Source organism: Podospora pseudopauciseta, chromosome 6 (assembly GCF_035222475.1).
Source record: "Podospora pseudopauciseta strain CBS 411.78 chromosome 6, whole genome shotgun sequence".
In the NCBI taxonomy this organism is placed as follows: Eukaryota; Fungi; Ascomycota; class Sordariomycetes; order Sordariales; family Podosporaceae; genus Podospora; species Podospora pseudopauciseta.
Genome location: NC_085895.1, coordinates 3,976,496 through 3,993,919, shown reverse-complemented (window position 1 = coordinate 3,993,919; position 17,424 = coordinate 3,976,496). Strand labels below are relative to the sequence as shown.

The window sequence follows — 17,424 nt, the reverse complement described above, 5'->3', positions numbered from 1 at the left end:
AATGTCAAGCTGTCGGTAGGATTGTCACCGAAGATACAACCGTCGGGAATTGATAGGCGTCCCGGCACCAGCGAGAAGTTTGGTTCAGCAAGGGTGTGCCCCGCTTCGCCTGGCCCCGTTGGACCTTCGTGCTGCCAACAGGGGACGGCAGTTCATCCGAGTCCCTATAAATCCGGGGCCGCAGCCAGGGTGTCCAGGATGATGCTATTGCTCAGGTGGGCTAGCCAAGAAGCGGAAGGGTGGACCATTTTCCTCAGCAGCCTTTGAGAACCCACCCTCCAAGATCGGGACATGCAAATGCGATAGCCGCCTTGCCGCGAGTGTATTTACCCGGCCCTCTCTCAAAACAGTCAACGGCAGGCAAGATAGGCATATGTAAACATGTCAATAGCAGCGGTGTGATTAATCATTAGGGGTATCGATCGTATCACCACATCTCTCATCATCCACACATCCTATCCAGATCCCATTCTAGATCATAAATGAGCCAGGCCATGCTTGTCTCACACAGTCTCGATATAACGCTTCATCTCCCTATATGTTGGTCAGCAATTGTCTCACTGCGTATCAAATGCTCGGGACAGAGTTAGCCCAAACTCACCAATCGGTAACAGCCTCATCCCACAGTCTTATCTCGTGCTCTCTTGTACCACCAAAGTGGTCCACAAACTCGTCACCAAACACCTCCCTCGCGATGCTGCCGGTGCGAGTGAATCGGTCATTGGCCTCCCTGAGGTTCTTGGCCAGTCTCACCCCCATATCCGACTCACCGCCGACTTCCTCGCCCTTTCCAAGCGGAGGGCACGGAATCTCCAGTTTCTTCTCGATACCGCGCCAGCCGAGCGCCAGCATGGCAGCCATGACGTAGTATGGGTTTGCGTCTGCGCCAGGAACCCGAATCTCGAATCTCGTGGCAGCCGGCTTGCAGGTAGGAGGCGCAATGAGCCGGATGGAAGCCGCTCTGTGCTCAAGGCCCCATGACACCGTGACAGGAGCCCAAAAGTTCTCCACCAACCGCTTGTAACTGTTGATCGTGGGCGCTACCATGGGCATGACATCTGGCAGACCTTCCAGAATACCAGCCAAAAACTGTCTTCCCAAGTCCGACAGAGACTCAATGTCTGAGTACTGAGCCTTCTCGTCCTTTCCTCCACGGAACAGCAAATTTTCCCCGCGGTGGTTGACGAGCGAAATATGCATGTGCCCACTGTTTCCGGGCAGGCCTTGCTTGGGTTTTGCCATGAAGCATGGGGTGATGTCGTACTTAGTCGCGACCGACTTGACCACATACTTGAACAAACTCGCGCGATCTGCCATCTGCGCTGCCTCACCAAACTCGAGCGCTGCTTCGTAGACTCCCGGTCCACTTTCGGTATGCCACCCCTCGATGTTGCACTTGAAAGCCTCACAGCTGTTGAAGACGTCGTAGTAGTACCCGCTGTTGTGGACCGGTCTCGTCAAGCTGTATCCAAACATGCCTTCAGTCAGAGCGGGTAGACTATGTGGCGGGTTTTGTTGCAAGAATGCCGCGGTACCAGAGGTCAAGTTATCGTTTTGGTTGTTGGAAGGGCTCTTGAACTGGTAGAACTCGTACTCGGCTGCGCGCCCGACACATCAGTGACTGTTACTTGCAAAAACACCGGCGCAGCAGATATCAACATACCTCCCGCCATGGCTCCGACATTGATCGTCTTGAACTTCTCGAGTTGCGCCCTGACCAGACCTCTCGGGCACGCAGAAACGGGATTCTTCGTATCAGGATCAAAGAAGCTGACCAGGAAAAACGGCACATTGTCTTCCCATGGAATGCGCCTGTAGCTCTGCAAGTCCGGCACTGCGATAATATCCCTGTATCCATTCTCCTTGTTGCTGACCTTGAGCTCGCGCACATAAGTCATATCGTGCATATCCCAGCCGAAGATGACAGAACAGAAGCCAAAGCCACTCTTTGCAATCGAGAGGAACTTCTTCTTGGAGACGAGCTTGCCGCGGAGCTGGCCGTCAACATCGACACCGGCGAGCTTGACAGCATTGTCGTTGGCAAGGAGGTCTGGGAGTTGTTCCACCGTGACCTCTGGTTCTTTCTCCTGTTGGCCCATGGTTGCTGGTATTGAAAAGCTCTATATCACAATAATCAATGGAGGGGTTGCGGGGTCCTGGTCTTGTGGCTTGCTGTAGATTGCGGTGTTGGCTTCTGAGAGAATCCTGAACACAGTGAAGAGCTCAAAAGGGTCCAGCAAGAGTTCTTACACTTATAGCGGCAGCGGGTTGAACCGATGACGAACTCAGACCTCCTTTTTGGATCGTGAAGCAATAAAAGGGATGGGAAGCTTGTTTTGCGATCGTCATGGGGAGTTCCGACGGGAGCTACTGGTGGGTTGGTTCGGCCGATAAGCCCTGGTCACACCTCTGAAAGATGTCGATAAGGCAAGCAGAGCCCTGTAATTGGTCCAGCTGCGGGTCACTGCGTCATAGGTTTCAGCCATGGAGCTTTCAGGCTGAACGGCGGAAAGGGGTCTTGCACGTGCCATGCCAGGCGTGCAAAGTGCGGGGCAGCTCAAGAGGTTCTCGACAAGCCTGACACTCATGACAGAGTTCTCACTGTCTAATTCTTCTCTCAGGTCTACTAGAGAGAGATTTCCTATCCAAGTAGTGTATCCGCTTGGGAGAATTTGAGACTTCCGTGGTGACAAATCGCCCTCTATGTTACATCTCTCCTTATCGCTTGAGCTCCATCAAGACGGGCAACGACCCCGCAGCAGCTCCCACGGTGACGCCAAGCCACCCCTTCTCACTCCCTCCATCCCATCTCTCGCCTCTCTTGGATGGCGGTGACAGGTGTAGCGAGACACGCATTGGAAATGATCTAAGGACGGTTTTGCTTGCTTCTCACCGCTATCGGACCCACGATTCTGCGAGCATGTGTCTAAGTTCATGGGCTGTTGGCCTCAAGGGCGTCTGCTGAAGGGTCACGCGTCCTGTCACTGTCCACTGAGGCCAATACGGAGGAGGTCCGTCGGCATCTGGGCCCCCCGAGATCCTGCGGCCAGACTCGGGATGCTCAATCGAGTGGATCTGATAGACCGGATCCCAACCATCCACTCAGGGGGGAGAAGGGGGTTGGATTTCCCATCTGGTGCTGGCTTGCGCCGTTCTCGGATGCTCAAGGGACGCGGGGCATGGTGCAGCTGTCGGCCGTATCAGTGATGGGTCCAGAGGTGAGATAAGTAGTAGGTAAGTGTTGCCTTTGCTATCAGCAAACACCATATTTGCTCTTCTGCCTCCTCAAATCCTTCCAAAGCTCCATCGTCTACATACCCTGAGAGATTGGGGTATTTATTTGTTCTTGAGGGTGTCTGTGACAAGTTCAACATTCGCTGTCCTCTCTCTCCGTGTTATCGGCCTTATCACCAAGACCCCCCCCGCCACTACCCCTCCAACGACGTCAAAACACCACCACCACCAGAAGAGAAACAGTCAACTTGATCAACTCAAAGTTTGGTACAATGTCCGGTCGTCTAGCTGGTAAAAACGCCATTGTCACCGGCGCCGCCGGGTAGGCTTCTAGATCCCCCCACCCTACCGTTATCCCTAAGGCTAACATCGCCTAGTGGCATCGGCCTCGAAACAACCATCCTCTTCGCCCGCGAAGGCGCCAACGTCCTCATGGCCGACATATCCGAAGAAGCCCTCTCCCGCGCCCAAGCAAAAGTCAAACAGCTCGTCCCCGCCGCCGGCAAGATCGAAACCACCATCTGCGACGTCTCCAAGGAGTCTGCCGTCCAAGCCGCCGTCGAGTCCCTCGACGCCTGGGGCGGCGTCGACGTCATGTTCAACAATGCTGGCATCATGCACGCCCGCGACGACGACGCGGTCAACACCCCCGAGGACATCTGGGATCTGACGCAAAACATCAACGTCAAGGGCGTTTGGTTTGGTTGCAAGCACGCCGTCCTTTCGTTGCGGAGACACAACAAGACCAAGGGGTCGATCATCAACACTGCGTCTGTTGTTGCGCTTGTCGGGTCGGCTACACCGCAGTTGGCGTACACCGCTAGCAAGGGTGCTGTGTTGGCCATGACGAGAGAGCTGGCGATTGTGCATGCCAGGGAGGGGTATCGATTCAACAGCTTGTGCCCTGCGCCGTTGAACACCCCTTTGCTGCAGGATTGGTTGGGCGATGACAAGGCTAAAAGACACAGGAGAGAGGTGCACTTCCCTACTGGCAGATTCGGTGAGGCCATTGAGCAGGCGCAAGCGGTTCTGTTCTTGGCCAGCGATGACAGCAGCTTCGTCAACGGCCATGACTTTGTGGTGGATGGTGGTATGACCAAGGCGTATGTTACCCCCGAGGGCCCGGCTGCCCCCGCGCCCGTGAACAACGCCTCCAAGCACAGCTTGTAAGATTCTGCAGGCTTTGATGATACATGATAGATGATCTGATGTACCAATACAATTTGATGACTCGATTTTATGTTTAGTTGGTATCATGTTGAGATTGAAGTCGAAAGATGCCATAGCCAAAAACGCCCTCCTTATGCAATATGCTTGCAAATGCCTCCTGTACATACACGGTCCTCCAACCTCTTCACCCCTTTTATTAACAGTCACATATCCTACTCAAACTGCCCCTCCGTATTCCCCTCACCCATACTCTTACTCCCTGAGCTGCCACTCTGAATATGACCCAACACAGCATCAACGTAGCTAGCACCGCTCCATTTTTGGTGTGTCAAAACATCAACACCCAACTCCTTCTCCCTTCTCTGAACAAGCTCCACATAAGCAGCCATGCCATGCTCCTTGAACTTCTTGGCCAGCTCATTGCTGATTGTTGCGGTGCTGTGCAGACCAGCCAAGCTGACAAGCTGAAGGACAAACCCCTCCTTGGCAATATCCCAGATGAAGCTTCTGAGCGTCTCGGGGGTAAACCCATGCGCCATCCAGTTGAACGACGGGCTGAGGTTATACACCAACCCCTTGCCAGGGTAGACCGACCTGACAGCCTGACCAAGATCCTTAGCCACCTGCACATTCGGGTCACCAGTCTCAACCCAAAGAAGGTCGGCATAGGGACCAAAAGCCAACGCACGCTTGGTAGCAGCGTTCATGCCGTTGCGGAAGTGGTAGAAGCCCTCACGGGTGCGGGGGACATCCCAGTCCCAGTACACAGGGGCATCAGGGGTAATCGACGAGGCAAGCTTGCGGCGCTCAGAAATGCCCATGTCCCTGTCTGCCTTAACGGCAGACTGGTACTCTGCAATTTTCTCCTGGGGCACACCATGCTTCTCAAAGTGGGCAACGGCAGCCTCGTCAAAGGTGACCAGCTTCGTCGACTTGACCCACTGGGCCTCAAAGGCGTCAATCTCTGAACCAGAGGCACCCTTTGCTTCCATCGAAGCCAGCGTTTCGGCAAGAGACCCAACAGAGGGGTCCGCAACACCGAGGATGAACTCGTGATCACGGACGTCAATAGATGACGAAATAAGCTTGCCGCTCTCCGAGTCGGTACGGGCGATCACCAAGTTTTCAGTTCCCATGACATCCCACTGGAACCGGGCAGCCTTGAGGCGGTTGATGTGCTCGCTCGTTGGGACGAGAACCTTGCCAGCCAAATGCCCGCACTTCTTACCGCCGTGCATCTGGTCCTCAAAGTGCACCGCCGCCGCGCCGTTCTCAGCAAAGAGCTTGGCCAGCTTCATGACGGCGGTCAAACCACCGTGACCGGTATCGCCATCGGCAATAATGGGGCGGAGGTAGTCGGTGTAAGGGGTCTTTGCGCGCTCCTCGGGGCTCATCTTGGAGCGCAGGAACCAGTGCTTGCGGTCGTGCATGCTTTGTGCCTTGAACAGGCGCTGGACCTGGTTGGGAACCGTGTTGTAAGGGTAGTCGCCAAAGTCAGGGGAAACCTCGTTGGTGGTCGTCAAGAGCGAGGAGCAGGCCCAGCCAGAGATGTAGAGGACCTCCTGATGCGGCGCTTGTTGTGTCATCTGGATAGGGTCGATGGCACCCAGTGTGTGGATGGGCTTGCCAGCAGCTTCGCGCTCGCGGACGAGGTTCCATAGCTTGCGCGCCATGACGGAGCTAGGGTAGTTTTGCTGGAGGGAGCCGCGCTTGCTCACGACATCGGCGGCTGTCCAGTCGCGCTTGATGCCCTCAAAACGGGAAGAAGCCCACCAGGCTTCAACCTCCTTGACTTGAGCTTCGAACAAGGCATCTTCGGCCGCTCCGGCCTTTTGCGCCTCGGGCAAGAGCTGGTAGGCCTCAAAAGCTGACGTCGTGGTCAGTGGTGGGTTTGCTGGTGGGAGAGAAGACATTCTGGTGACCGCAGTTGTAGATAGGGAGCGAACGGCGTGCGCCCTAGCTGATCCGGAAGACAAGGCGGAGGTTAGCCGTGCAGTCAGGATCCGCCGGGGGACGCGGGGGAGAATGGTGCGCAACATCGGAGGTGTGGTAAGCCAAGAAACAAATGTAGGCGTATTGAGTTTCTCCGGGTATCCAAAGCCAGGCCAGCTAAGACATACAAAAGGAAGATGTCGTGTTAAAAAGATATGGCTTGGACACACAGTCTGCTCTGCGATGCTGCCGATGTCGGGGTCGAGTACGGTCGAGCTAGCTGACCAGCTACGGGCCAACTGCTGAGTAAAGGTGGAAACGGATCGGCCGGCGTTATTTCTTGGTGAAATTCGGGAGCGATGGCGTGCCGGTGCTACCGGGTATGGCTATGGTTAAAAAGCAGGAGCTTCAGGTTGTCCGGGTCACGGTTCGGCGTCATGGAGGTTCTGGTCGACGGCGACATTTCAGTGGTGTGGAGCGTTGCCGAGGGATTTAGCGAGCTTCTGATTGGTCAATCGCTCAACCGGCATTACCCTGCACCGTTTGTCCGGGGCTGCAACGCCCAGAGTGCGGGGCAGAGAGAGCGGCTTCCCTCGGTTGAAGCGCTGTGAATGTGACATGGCGGGGGTTTAGCGTTGGCGCCAGAATAGGAAGCTGGTGCACATGTAAAAGAAGCGGCGGACGTTGAACGTGTCCAAACCACTGGAAAGAGATTTTGAGGCTGTCTTGTAGAAGCTTGGAATTTGAGACGTTTTTTTTTTGCGCTGCCATAGCATCTGTGATATCTCAACTGCACACCACCCCCACGGCCCCCATTACATCACCAAGAAATCCGGGGAAGCTCCAGCCTTCAAGGGTGTTCCAAAAGAAAGCGGCAAGGATACACCAAGTACCCCGCATTCACGGTCGAGCGCGCCCCGGCCACTTCCCTGCAAGGGCAAACCTCTCCACATCCCTCGGCTGGCGTGGGATAAAGGACCAGAGGAGTTCAGCTTCTCTCATATGAGGCTCTAAGGAACTCGGAATTAGGAGACATTTTCAGATCATCCATACTCGACTTTGGATACCATCAGACATGGCTTTGAACTTCAGAAAGGCACCCCGCGCATTGGGCGCTCTGCGTGTAAGTCAAATGCTGCTCCACCATGAACTGCACAGCACGCAGCACGCAGCTGTTCATCTCATCTCTCCAGACTTCATGTTTGCTGACATTTCTGCAGCCTCTTGCTGCCACTCCAGTTAGATATGCCCCAATTACACGACGGACATACTCTACCGCCGAACCCGACCTCAAGACAACGCTCAAGGAGGTGATCCCTGCCAAGCGCGAGCTGTTCAAGAAGGTCAAGGCCCACGGCTCCAAGGTCATTGGCGAGGTCAAGGTTGAGAACACAATTGGTGGTATGCGCGGCCTCAAGGCCATGGTATGGGAGGGTTCCGTGCTCGATGCCAACGAGGGTATTCGCTTCCACGGCCGCACCATCAAGGACTGCCAAAAGGAGCTTCCCAAGGGCAAGACCGGCACCGAGATGCTTCCGGAGGCCATGTTCTGGCTTTTGCTTACTGGTAAAGTGCCCTCTGTCAAGCAGACCCGCCAGTTCTCGCGCGAGCTCGCCGAGCAAGGCCAGCTCCCAGACTTTGTCACCAAGCTGCTTGACAGCTTCCCCAAGGACCTCCACCCAATGACCCAATTTGCCATTGCTGTTTCCGCCTTGAACTACACATCCAAGTTTGCCAAGGCGTACGAGGAGGGCCTCAACAAGGCCGATTACTGGGAGCCTACCTTTGACGACTGCATCTCTCTTCTCGCCAAATTGCCCACTATCGCGGCCAAGATCTACCAAAACTCCTACAAGGGTGGCGGTGCACTTCCCGCCGAGATCGACCTCGAGCAAGATTGGTCCTACAACTTCGCCGCCATGCTCGGCAAGGGCGGCAAGGAGAACGAGAACTTCCAAGACCTCCTCCGTCTCTACCTCGCCCTCCACGGTGACCACGAAGGCGGCAACGTCTCGGCCCATACCACCCACCTGGTTGGTAGCGCACTGAGCGACCCCTTCCTCAGCTACAGCGCCGGTCTCCAGGGTCTCGCCGGCCCCCTCCACGGCCTCGCCGCCCAGGAAGTCCTCCGCTGGATCATCCAGATGAAGGAGGCCATCCCCGATAACTACACCGAAAACGACATCCACGACTACCTCTGGTCCACCCTCAACAGCGGCCGTGTCGTGCCCGGTTACGGCCACGCCGTGCTCCGTAAGCCGGACCCACGCTTCGAGGCCCTGATGGACTACGCTGCTGCCCGCCCCGAGATCGCCGCCGACCCAGTCTTCCAGCTTGTGGAGAAGAACAGCCGTATTGCGCCTGAGGTGCTGAAGAAGCATGGAAAGACCAAGAACCCCTACCCCAATGTGGACTCCAGCTCTGGTGTGCTGTTCCACCACTACGGCTTCCACGAGACGCTGTACTATACCGCCACTTTTGGCGTCAGCAGAGGATTGGGCCCGTTGGCGCAGCTGATCTGGGATCGGGCGTTGGGTCTGCCCATTGAGAGGCCTAAGAGCATCAATTTGGAGGGGTTGTTGAAGCAAGTTGAGGGGCAGTAGATGGAGAACAGGTATGAGAATATGATGTGATTATGCAGAGGAGAACGGGATCTGTAATTTTTGTGAAAAGATATTAGTGTTTGTAGCATGCTTGTAGCGTTTGGCTTGTGACGGGGAGGGAAGTAAAGCGTTTGAGCAAGCATGGTGTTGTTGGGATTAGTGTACACTTTTTGTGTTTGTGTGTTATGAGAAGGAGTGTAGAACTTGCTTGGAGAATAGACCATTCCATGTTGTTAGTTTCAGTGTTGTGATGTGGTCTGGTGTGACGTCTTCATTCCGAGTCATGATGTTGGCCGCCTTCTACTTGGTGAGCGCCCGGAAGATTGGATCGGCTTGGATGGGGCAAACCATTTGAGGTTTGCTGTTTCTCGTTGAGAAAGCATTGTAGGCCTCGACTATTGGTGAGTGATGATGACTGTAGAAGATAGGTAGACAGAGCTCAGCACCATCCCGGCGTCAACCACCAAGGTCCGGGAGGCGGCCCATCACCAGAACAGACGCCCTCGATTTCCTTTCTCCCCTGGATAAACATTTACACGGACATCCCACCTGTGTCACTCACCTCTTCCACGTTCACCTCCAATGGCAGGCAAGCCGGACGGGACGGGGAAAGGCGTGGTCGATCATCCCCCCCACAGGGTAACATTCCCCTCCTTCTCTCTTACTATCCCGGGACCACCGCCGCATTGGTACTTTGTGTGAGATGCGGCCCGTGGTAGTTGGCGCGGTAGTGTTGGACCTCGGCGGTCGTGATGCCTATCTCCTCCGCTCCGGCCCAGCCACCAAAACAACCTGTCAACACAACAACGAGGACCCTTCATCAGACCATATTGTGAACTGCGCCTCCTCTCGCAACTCAGGCTGATACCTCGACGGTTCATTCGGTGGTTGCTGGCATCAGAAAATCTTCTCATATGTCTATTGTTTACTATACACAAAGCTACATCTCGATGCTACCCTGAGCTAAAGATAGCGGCATCTGGCACAGGAAAGTTGGGGTCGACATCTGGAATCCAGACAGAGATCAATATCTGTATTGCTTGATCAAGGCAGCAGTCGTAGCCAGTCATCTTCCGTTTCTTCTTTCGGTCAGAAAGGGAGCCGGTCAATTGCATCGGAAGTGTTGATGAGACGTCGTCCAGAGTCCAGTACCTGCACATCGGGGGTCAGACTGATGAGAACCTCGATATTACCTGCAGCATGTCCTGCACCATAGATATCCCCAGTTGCGAGCAGAACCCAGGTTCCCTCGTGGTACCTGCACGAACCCTCATATATTCTGTTGCTATTCCTGTACTCGCTTGACAGTACAACAAGGAGATGGGAAGCAGCAAAGTGACCTTGATATAAAAGCCCAATCTACACGCTATTGCAAAGTGACAGTCAGCAATGTGGATACGATTTTATACTGGGGTCCTTTGAGCACATTCATAAAAGACAAGCTCGTGTGTCTTGCATGGTTGGCGGCCATGATCAGGTTGGGTTTTGCCCAAATAAAGTGTTCAAAAAACTGCTGGTGCACGGTAACCTCGCAGGGCCGAATGCAACCGACTCGTGCAAAGGGTGGTCTACATGTGGCCAGTAACCGTGGAACAGCCCAGGGGTTGCGTCAATCGGTTGGTATCCTTTCAGCCTGTCCAGCCTTGCACTGCATGGGAAGGCTTGGGGGCATCCCGGGTTCCTGGCAAGCCGCCGAACTGCGGGAATGTGGGTCGCTTTTTCTGGACCATCGCATTCAAGGTAGATTGTAGATAGGTAGCACAGAGTTATGCAGCCCCATGGTCTGTTACTGTCAGTCAACCCTTCACATTGACTCTGTATCATTCCTCTCGGGAGGAAATTGCCCGGAGGGTAAGTTGAGGATGGACCGACCCAAAGCCATCGCAGACAGAGCTCCTTGACCGGACCAAACTGCACGGTTCTATTTTCTCAACCCGTTTACTGTGAAAGTTCGACAAATGCCCTTTTGCCACCCGCTCGGGTTGCTCTTCCTGGACCACAAGCGAAGAAATAGCCGAGAACTGATATTTGACAAGTGAGGAACTTCTTGATTCGAGATGGGACGATGTTGGGAACAGGATCATGAGAATAACAGCGATTGTTAGTGCAGGCGTGTAGCTAAAGCAAGAAGTCTTCGCCTTGCTAGGCCAATCGTAAAAATTCGGAGCATCTGGTTCCTCATCTTGTGTGGCGGAACAAGGGGGTAGTTTGGTACCCCAGGGGCACTCCGGCAACGCTAGTGTTGGTCCATGGCACGGTTGAACGGCATTGGCGGGTCGAGCAAATACCCTATAGTAGTGGCTGGATTGAACAACCGTATTTGGTCTGTCCTTTTGATCGATGGTGAAATGCCTCCGGGCTGTGCTTCACCGACGGCGTGTGTGTGTGTTGGCAGCCATGATGGAGCTTCGCGGTGCATGGCCAGAGGACTCCGTCTGGCGGGCAATGTGGTGGTCAGCTGACCACCGACGCAACGTCAACGTCTCTCGAGTCGCTATCCCCGATAGCAGCGAGATGCAACCACCACGCCACGACCCAGGTCCGTGATGGCCCCGTCCGGGAACAAAGGGTGGGTCCCTCAATTAAGCTTAATCAATGACCCCTGAACATGCCACAAAAATAGCAATGGCGACAAGTGTCATGTCTGTTGGGTAGCATTGGCTTCTGGTGCAAGTTTCCAGCGGTGCGCCTCGTCGTGTTACAAGATCAGCGCTGCCAGCGGAGTGGGAGATCTCAACAGGTGTGGCTCTTGCCAGTATCCCGGGTCGCGGTTCTCGGGATTCGTCCATTGTTTTGTCTTCAGGTTGTCTTACTGATCGGGGAGGGCAACAGAATTTGCTTGTTGCATTATGGCGGATCTGAGCTTCGTAGACTAGGGGTGACTTGGAGAACAACATGTCTACAACATCAAGACAGCCATGATTCCCGGTTGTCGGTGGCCAGTTTCTCGAGTGCATGTCGCAATGTGGTGCGGTCCTCACCGCATGTTAAGCCGATATTGCCAGCGACGGCCTGAATTGGACGTTCGCAGTGTCGAGTTTGTCGAAATCTGGAGAGCGGCTTCTATAAAAAGAATTATGGTTACTGGAATATCCACAATGACATCTAGAGTAGATAGAAGCGTCAGCAAATCGAGTAACGCGACCGCATTGGACTGGGTCTTCGTGCGGCTCTGGTAAGGGTCATGTACCTTGGTGAAGCGAGCCATAAGAGCTCGACGTCCCGTCTTAATTTGTAGTTCATTTATCCTCACTTCATCCGTAAATTTGGCTGCTGCGACTGTGGTGCTGGAAGCGTGCGAGAACCTCGGAAACGAAGACCCACCCTGGCCTCGAACGCCATCGACAGACAATGTTTACATCCGGATGCAAACTACCCCAAGTTCCAAACGGGGAGAAGGACTCGGAGAACCGCGAAGAAGCTGGGGTCTGGGAGACGGCTGCACAATCTGGGGACCAAATTAACAACACCAAACCGACGATGTCAAGCGGGTCTCGCTCGAACGAGAAACGTCTTTCCCGTCCGCGGCCGGGAATATGGACTTTGTTCCTCGGATAATGTGAAGTCATCACGAGAAAGAGGGACGTTCGAGCCCGAGAGACGAGTATAAGTATCGAGCCCTTCCTCGACGATATCGACCTCTTCTCCTCATCAACTCATCAGCCTTCAAGCCTTCAGCATCCTCCAGCCTTCAGATCTTCCGATCACCGCCCGCACCATCTTTATCTTTGGTTTCCAACCAGCTTTTTCAGCAACCCAATCATCAAAATGAAGGCCGTCGCTTTCCTCCTCCCCGCTCTCGCTGCTGCCAGCCCCGTTGCTCAGGTCGTCGGAAACGACGGCTGGGCCAACGCCCCCGACCCGAAGCAGATCCAGATCGACAAGGCCAGCTTCTCTGGAAACGGCTGCCCCCAGGGCTCCGTTTCCACCTCCATCTCTCCCGATAAGACTGTAAGCTAGAAGCAAGGCGGCAAGACAGAAAAGCAGGACAGCAGATGCTAACCCATCAACAGGTTGTCACCTTCGGTTTCGACCGCTTCCAGACCTACATCGGCCCCGGCTATGACCCCACTGCTAAGACCAAGAACTGCCAGCTCCATCTCTCCCTAAAGGTAGAGCCTGTGCATGCCCCCATTCCTGTGAATGTCAATGAGACAAAGGCCAAGGCTAACACGCACTCCCTACACAGTACCCCAGCGGCTTCCAGTTCGCCGTTGTCGAGTCTACCTACCACGGCTACGCTCAGCTCGAGAAGGGCGTCACCGGCACCTTTTACAGCACCTACTACTTCAGCCAGGACGCCAGCGCCACCACCACCACCCAGACCTCCATCACAGGCGGCGGCATCTGGGAGTCTGGCCAGGTCTACACCAAGGCCGACCGCATCCCCACCGCCAGCTACATCTACTCGCCCTGCGGCGCCAGCGGCATCCTCAACGTCAACAACCGCATCGCCCTCACCAGCAGCAACCGCACTGCCATCGGCGAGATCACCAACGACGACGCCACCGTTGCCTTCACCCAGCAGCTCAACATCGCCTGGCGCACCTGCAAATAGATGGCTTTTCCATCTACCACAGCATTGGGCCCAGGGGTTTAGGCTGGCTTGGTCTTCTTTTTTCTTCCTCCGAACACGGAAAAGGACTTTGCGGAAATGGCGGGTGTGGAAGCCAAAAGGGATGCGGGCTCTGGGACCTTGGAAGGCGGCGGGGCGTGTAGCCGGCATGGTTGAGTGCCTGCCACGGATACCCTGACCAAGGAACTTGGCTCAGATCCGGAATTTCTTGTTTTCTCTTCTGTTGGCTTTTCTTGTGTGGTCTTTCTCTTTTCCTCTCTTGTCTAGCATGAGTCAATCAAGCCTTTCCGAAACAATTCCGGATGCCCCATCGTGATGCTGTGAATCTCTTTGCAAAAGGCTACCCATTGTTGCAGTGTGTGGCAAGTGACAGAGTGTCGGGTCCAGCCGGTGCATTTTTCCAAGCCGTATCCGAAAATAAGACTCTTCCCCCCGGGTGGTAGGCAATACCACTTCGGGGGCCACGAGCAAATGGGCGGTTCCACAGCCAACAGCTTGAGCTAGAGTGTTGAGCAAGTCGACTTGATCATCTGTAAGTCGCTTTCCCATCTGATTGAGTCGTCTAATACCATGGTAATTCATGCTGCTTGTTGGTTCTGGTGCTGGTGCTGGGTATCCTGTCGGACCTGGATTTGCTGTTCTCACGGTGGTCGTCGCATTCTGCCGGTGCGGCAAATGTCTCCGATCGGGACCAACAAACTAAAAATAGCCTCGGCCAAAAGCGAAATGCCGTACAATAACCAAGGCTTCTGAGGATAGGTACCAGTTAAGGAACGTGGGAGGCAGAGACGAGGAGGCCATTATCCGGTATATTGCTGACTCTTGTCCCATCACAGGTCGTCGTATCGGGTGCCGCAGAAAAACTCGACTCGCTCAGGCGACCGGCCGAAGACTCCGTTCAAACTGCTCAACGAGGCACAACGCATTCCCCGTCGATACCGGGCCAACACGTCCCGAGATACATGGCGCGATGATGGCAGTCGAAGGGCCGCCACGTCGCAAGGCGTGGTGATTGCCTCGCTGGCTGGGCACAGCATCTGCCAGAGCTTGCGAGCTGTACCGGGGCGACTTGCCAGCTTCAACAAAAGTTCGGCTCTGTAGCGATGGCCGTATCAACCGAAGTTCGTCAGCGAAAAATGTCGCTGGTCAGCGATCGAGCGATTGAGCAGGAGGATGTGGAGGCGTGTCTTGGTCTGCTGATCTGCCATTGGCTGGAGGCATCATCAACACAGCATCCGGTTCGAGGATGGTTCAGTAAAGTGTTGGTTCGGAGCAACTGTGGCCGGGCAGTGGGCATCTGTCGGTAATAAGGTGAGCAAGCTGACGATGGGACGCGATCCAGAGACACGACATTAGTAGCGGGGACCCAAGGTAATGCCAACAAAAAGAAACCCGTCATTACAGACAAGCCACAGACATCAAAGGAGGGGTCCAAGAGAACCTAGAGGGTAGGCGACGAGCAAGATCACGTCTTTCTTGTTCAAATAAAGTTACCTGCCATGCTTCAAACGGGGAAGGTGGTGCGGGCTACCGTCACTCGGCGCCTGGTCCATGCGCTCGACAACTGGGAAGCAACCTCAGAAGGCCAGCTCTGGAAGGTGTTGACATCTCACCACGGCATCAGGAAGGTGACTTGTGGAATACCAATATCGGCGAGTTTGTATCAAGCCTTGAGGATTGTTTGGTCAAAGCTTTCTGTTGTGCTTAATGCCATCTCGTCCGCCTCCGCCAACTGCGCCAAGAGAGGGGTTAGGGTTGTTGGTTCCTGACTTTCCATATGTCGATCACCTCCCACTGCGATCAGCAACCCCCACTTTGCAGTTGACAATTTCCCGATGGTAAGGCGAGCATGTGTAAATCGATCAAGATCCATCAGCAACATCAACTTTGTGACTGACTGAAGAGCACCAACAACGACAAATTTCTTCGGCTTGCATATGACGTCACACTTACGAACGACAATCCACAAATAATATGATCGACAATCTGCCAAACTCGACTTGACACGCACCTGAGCATTCGAGCTTTTTCAGACCATGAGACGAACGAGAGGGAAAAGGCACCAGGCTAACCATTGCAGCGACGGCAGCCACAACAGCTACACAATTTCAGACACGCCTTGTAAGGCGCTGGGAACCGAACGCCACACCATCCAACTCGATCGGTTTTTTTACGTCAATCCCATTGCGGTCGAGGATGGAATGAATGTCCATTCTAAATTCGAGCCCAGCCAGTGGCTGATGATGCAATGCAAGGCCCCTCGTCCTGGATTAGCCCAATCTGGGAAACCAAGGAGGGGTCCCAGAGACACCAATGTGAGATGTGATCGATCATTTTGAGCTGGGGTGTGGAGACGGCGGTCAAGAGGCATTTCCCATGACCATATCCCATTACCGCCGCTGATGCGTTCCTGCTAGGTATCGGGCTAATGCCATTCCACCGCCCACCTAACGGCTAGCTTCACCCAGACGAAACTGGTCTCTTGGAGACTTCGTTGCAGCTATCACTTGGCCCTGGTGTGGGAGAGGGTGTCACATTTGCTCACTGACAAGGAATTGGGCATCACCCAGCCCTGTTTTCATTTCAAAGCCTGTCAACTGCGCGCCACCCAAGACATGACGGGAGTGAGGGTGGCTCGGGAAAACAGGCTAGCGTGCTATCGAACATGGATCTCACCGTCTTCGGCATGTAAGTCAACAATTGACCAAGGGGCCAGTTGAGCCTTTGAATTGCAGGTGGGTAATTGAGCCTTGGCAATTAAGCTTTTGGATCTGGGAATGGTGGTATCGCAGGTTGTTTGAACTTGGTGATGATGGGCTGGGTTGAGATACTGCTGCATGACTTGGCACGAAATGGGGATTGGTTTTGCCCAGAAAATGGCCTTTTTCAATGCAGACCTATGTTTGTACAATGCTCCAAGGTCACAAATGTTATTTTTCGTGACTTTTCAGAGCTTCAACCAAGGCGATAACAAGGGATAGAGAGCCACCTATGAAAGTGTCATACTAGGTCACTTTTTTATTACTTTCTATAAGAGTGTACCTAGCCTTGCATTGTCACTATCTTCGACGCTTGTGCTAATCTATTCTGTTAAGTGACGACACCTAGCTTTGGCCTAGCCTCAGCTAGCCTCGTAAGATACTGACTAATTTCCCAGCTTTTAAGCTTAGTTTTATTGGTTTGGGGTGCGGCCACAGGCCTGAGGGTTTGAGTAAGGAAGTGGGGCTCTCGGAGGATTCGGGGGTTCAGGGGTCATGTATATGAGCGGTCTGCTTCGGACATTCTGTTTTAGATAGGACATCGACTTTTATTTCTTCATATTTTTGTGCCTTGCACGCGTGCAGGCAATTCTGGCCCTCTGATCAGGCCGATCAGGTGCTTATTATGTGGTCTGCGAGCCCATAGAGTCTTTTCTTTGTCCTACGTGGAGTGCGGCCTGCGAGCGAGCCACTGTCACGCAGGTACGTTCATTCATACACCCTGTTGAGGGTATATTTGTGATGTTGTGGTTGGTGTGTGTGTTTTCTTACCATTTCATTATTGGGAGTATTTATCCCGGTGCCTCTTTTGTTGAGTGGCTTTGGCAAGGACTAGACTAGCGTTTATCATCCTAGAGGGTTGTACCTAGGGCGTACAGTGGTATTTGTTTGCCTTTGTCTTAAAACTTTTCAAGCTCTAATAAAAACCTAGCAAAGTACATCCGACTAGCTATATTTAGAAAAGGCTCTGCTATATGAATACTATAAAAAGCTTTTAAATATAACTGAACCAAGAAATTACTCGGAAAAGAAATTAAAAGTTTATACGTTATATTTCTGGATATTATTTATAATAACTATAACGCTAGTAATAGTAGTGTAATAGTAATGATAGTACTGGTAATAGTAATAATAATAGTAATAGTAACAT

General features: G+C 53.6%; 5 protein-coding genes across 5 annotated transcripts; 3 read left to right on the top strand and 2 right to left on the bottom strand.

The window, feature by feature from the left end:
* Positions 1 to 503: 503 nt before the first annotated feature.
* On the bottom strand, positions 504 to 2,656 carry QC763_610030 (uncharacterized protein; the record flags this gene model as incomplete). Its single annotated transcript, XM_062914825.1, has 3 exons — positions 1,664 to 2,656; positions 602 to 1,598; positions 504 to 534 (listed from the first exon to the last, which is right to left on the bottom strand). Exons 1-3 carry the CDS (start codon positions 2,097 to 2,099, stop codon positions 504 to 506), a joined length of 1,464 nt encoding a protein of 487 aa, XP_062763592.1. The 5' UTR covers positions 2,100 to 2,656.
* QC763_610020 (uncharacterized protein) lies at positions 2,584 to 4,497 on the top strand. The gene is made up of 2 exons (XM_062914824.1): positions 2,584 to 3,556; positions 3,612 to 4,497. The coding sequence occupies exons 1-2, from the start codon at positions 3,507 to 3,509 to the stop codon at positions 4,402 to 4,404; spliced, it is 843 nt and encodes a 280-aa protein (XP_062763591.1). The 5' UTR covers positions 2,584 to 3,506; the 3' UTR covers positions 4,405 to 4,497.
* A 119-nt stretch (positions 4,498 to 4,616) lies between these two features.
* Positions 4,617 to 6,443, bottom strand: ICL2 (mitochondrial 2-methylisocitrate lyase; the record flags this gene model as incomplete). The annotated part of the gene is made up of 1 exon (XM_062914823.1): positions 4,617 to 6,443. The coding sequence occupies one exon, from the start codon at positions 6,441 to 6,443 to the stop codon at positions 4,617 to 4,619; it is 1,827 nt and encodes a 608-aa protein (XP_062763590.1).
* A 515-nt stretch (positions 6,444 to 6,958) lies between these two features.
* On the top strand, positions 6,959 to 9,182 carry CIT3 (citrate synthase). Its single transcript, XM_062914822.1, has 2 exons — positions 6,959 to 7,459; positions 7,557 to 9,182. Exons 1-2 carry the CDS (start codon positions 7,412 to 7,414, stop codon positions 8,937 to 8,939), a joined length of 1,431 nt encoding a protein of 476 aa, XP_062763589.1. The 5' UTR covers positions 6,959 to 7,411; the 3' UTR covers positions 8,940 to 9,182.
* A 3,329-nt stretch (positions 9,183 to 12,511) lies between these two features.
* QC763_609990 (uncharacterized protein) lies at positions 12,512 to 14,789 on the top strand. The gene is made up of 4 exons (XM_062914821.1): positions 12,512 to 12,549; positions 12,611 to 12,890; positions 12,953 to 13,051; positions 13,129 to 14,789. The coding sequence occupies exons 2-4, from the start codon at positions 12,708 to 12,710 to the stop codon at positions 13,495 to 13,497; spliced, it is 651 nt and encodes a 216-aa protein (XP_062763588.1). The 5' UTR covers positions 12,512 to 12,549; positions 12,611 to 12,707; the 3' UTR covers positions 13,498 to 14,789.
* Positions 14,790 to 17,424: the final 2,635 nt, after the last annotated feature.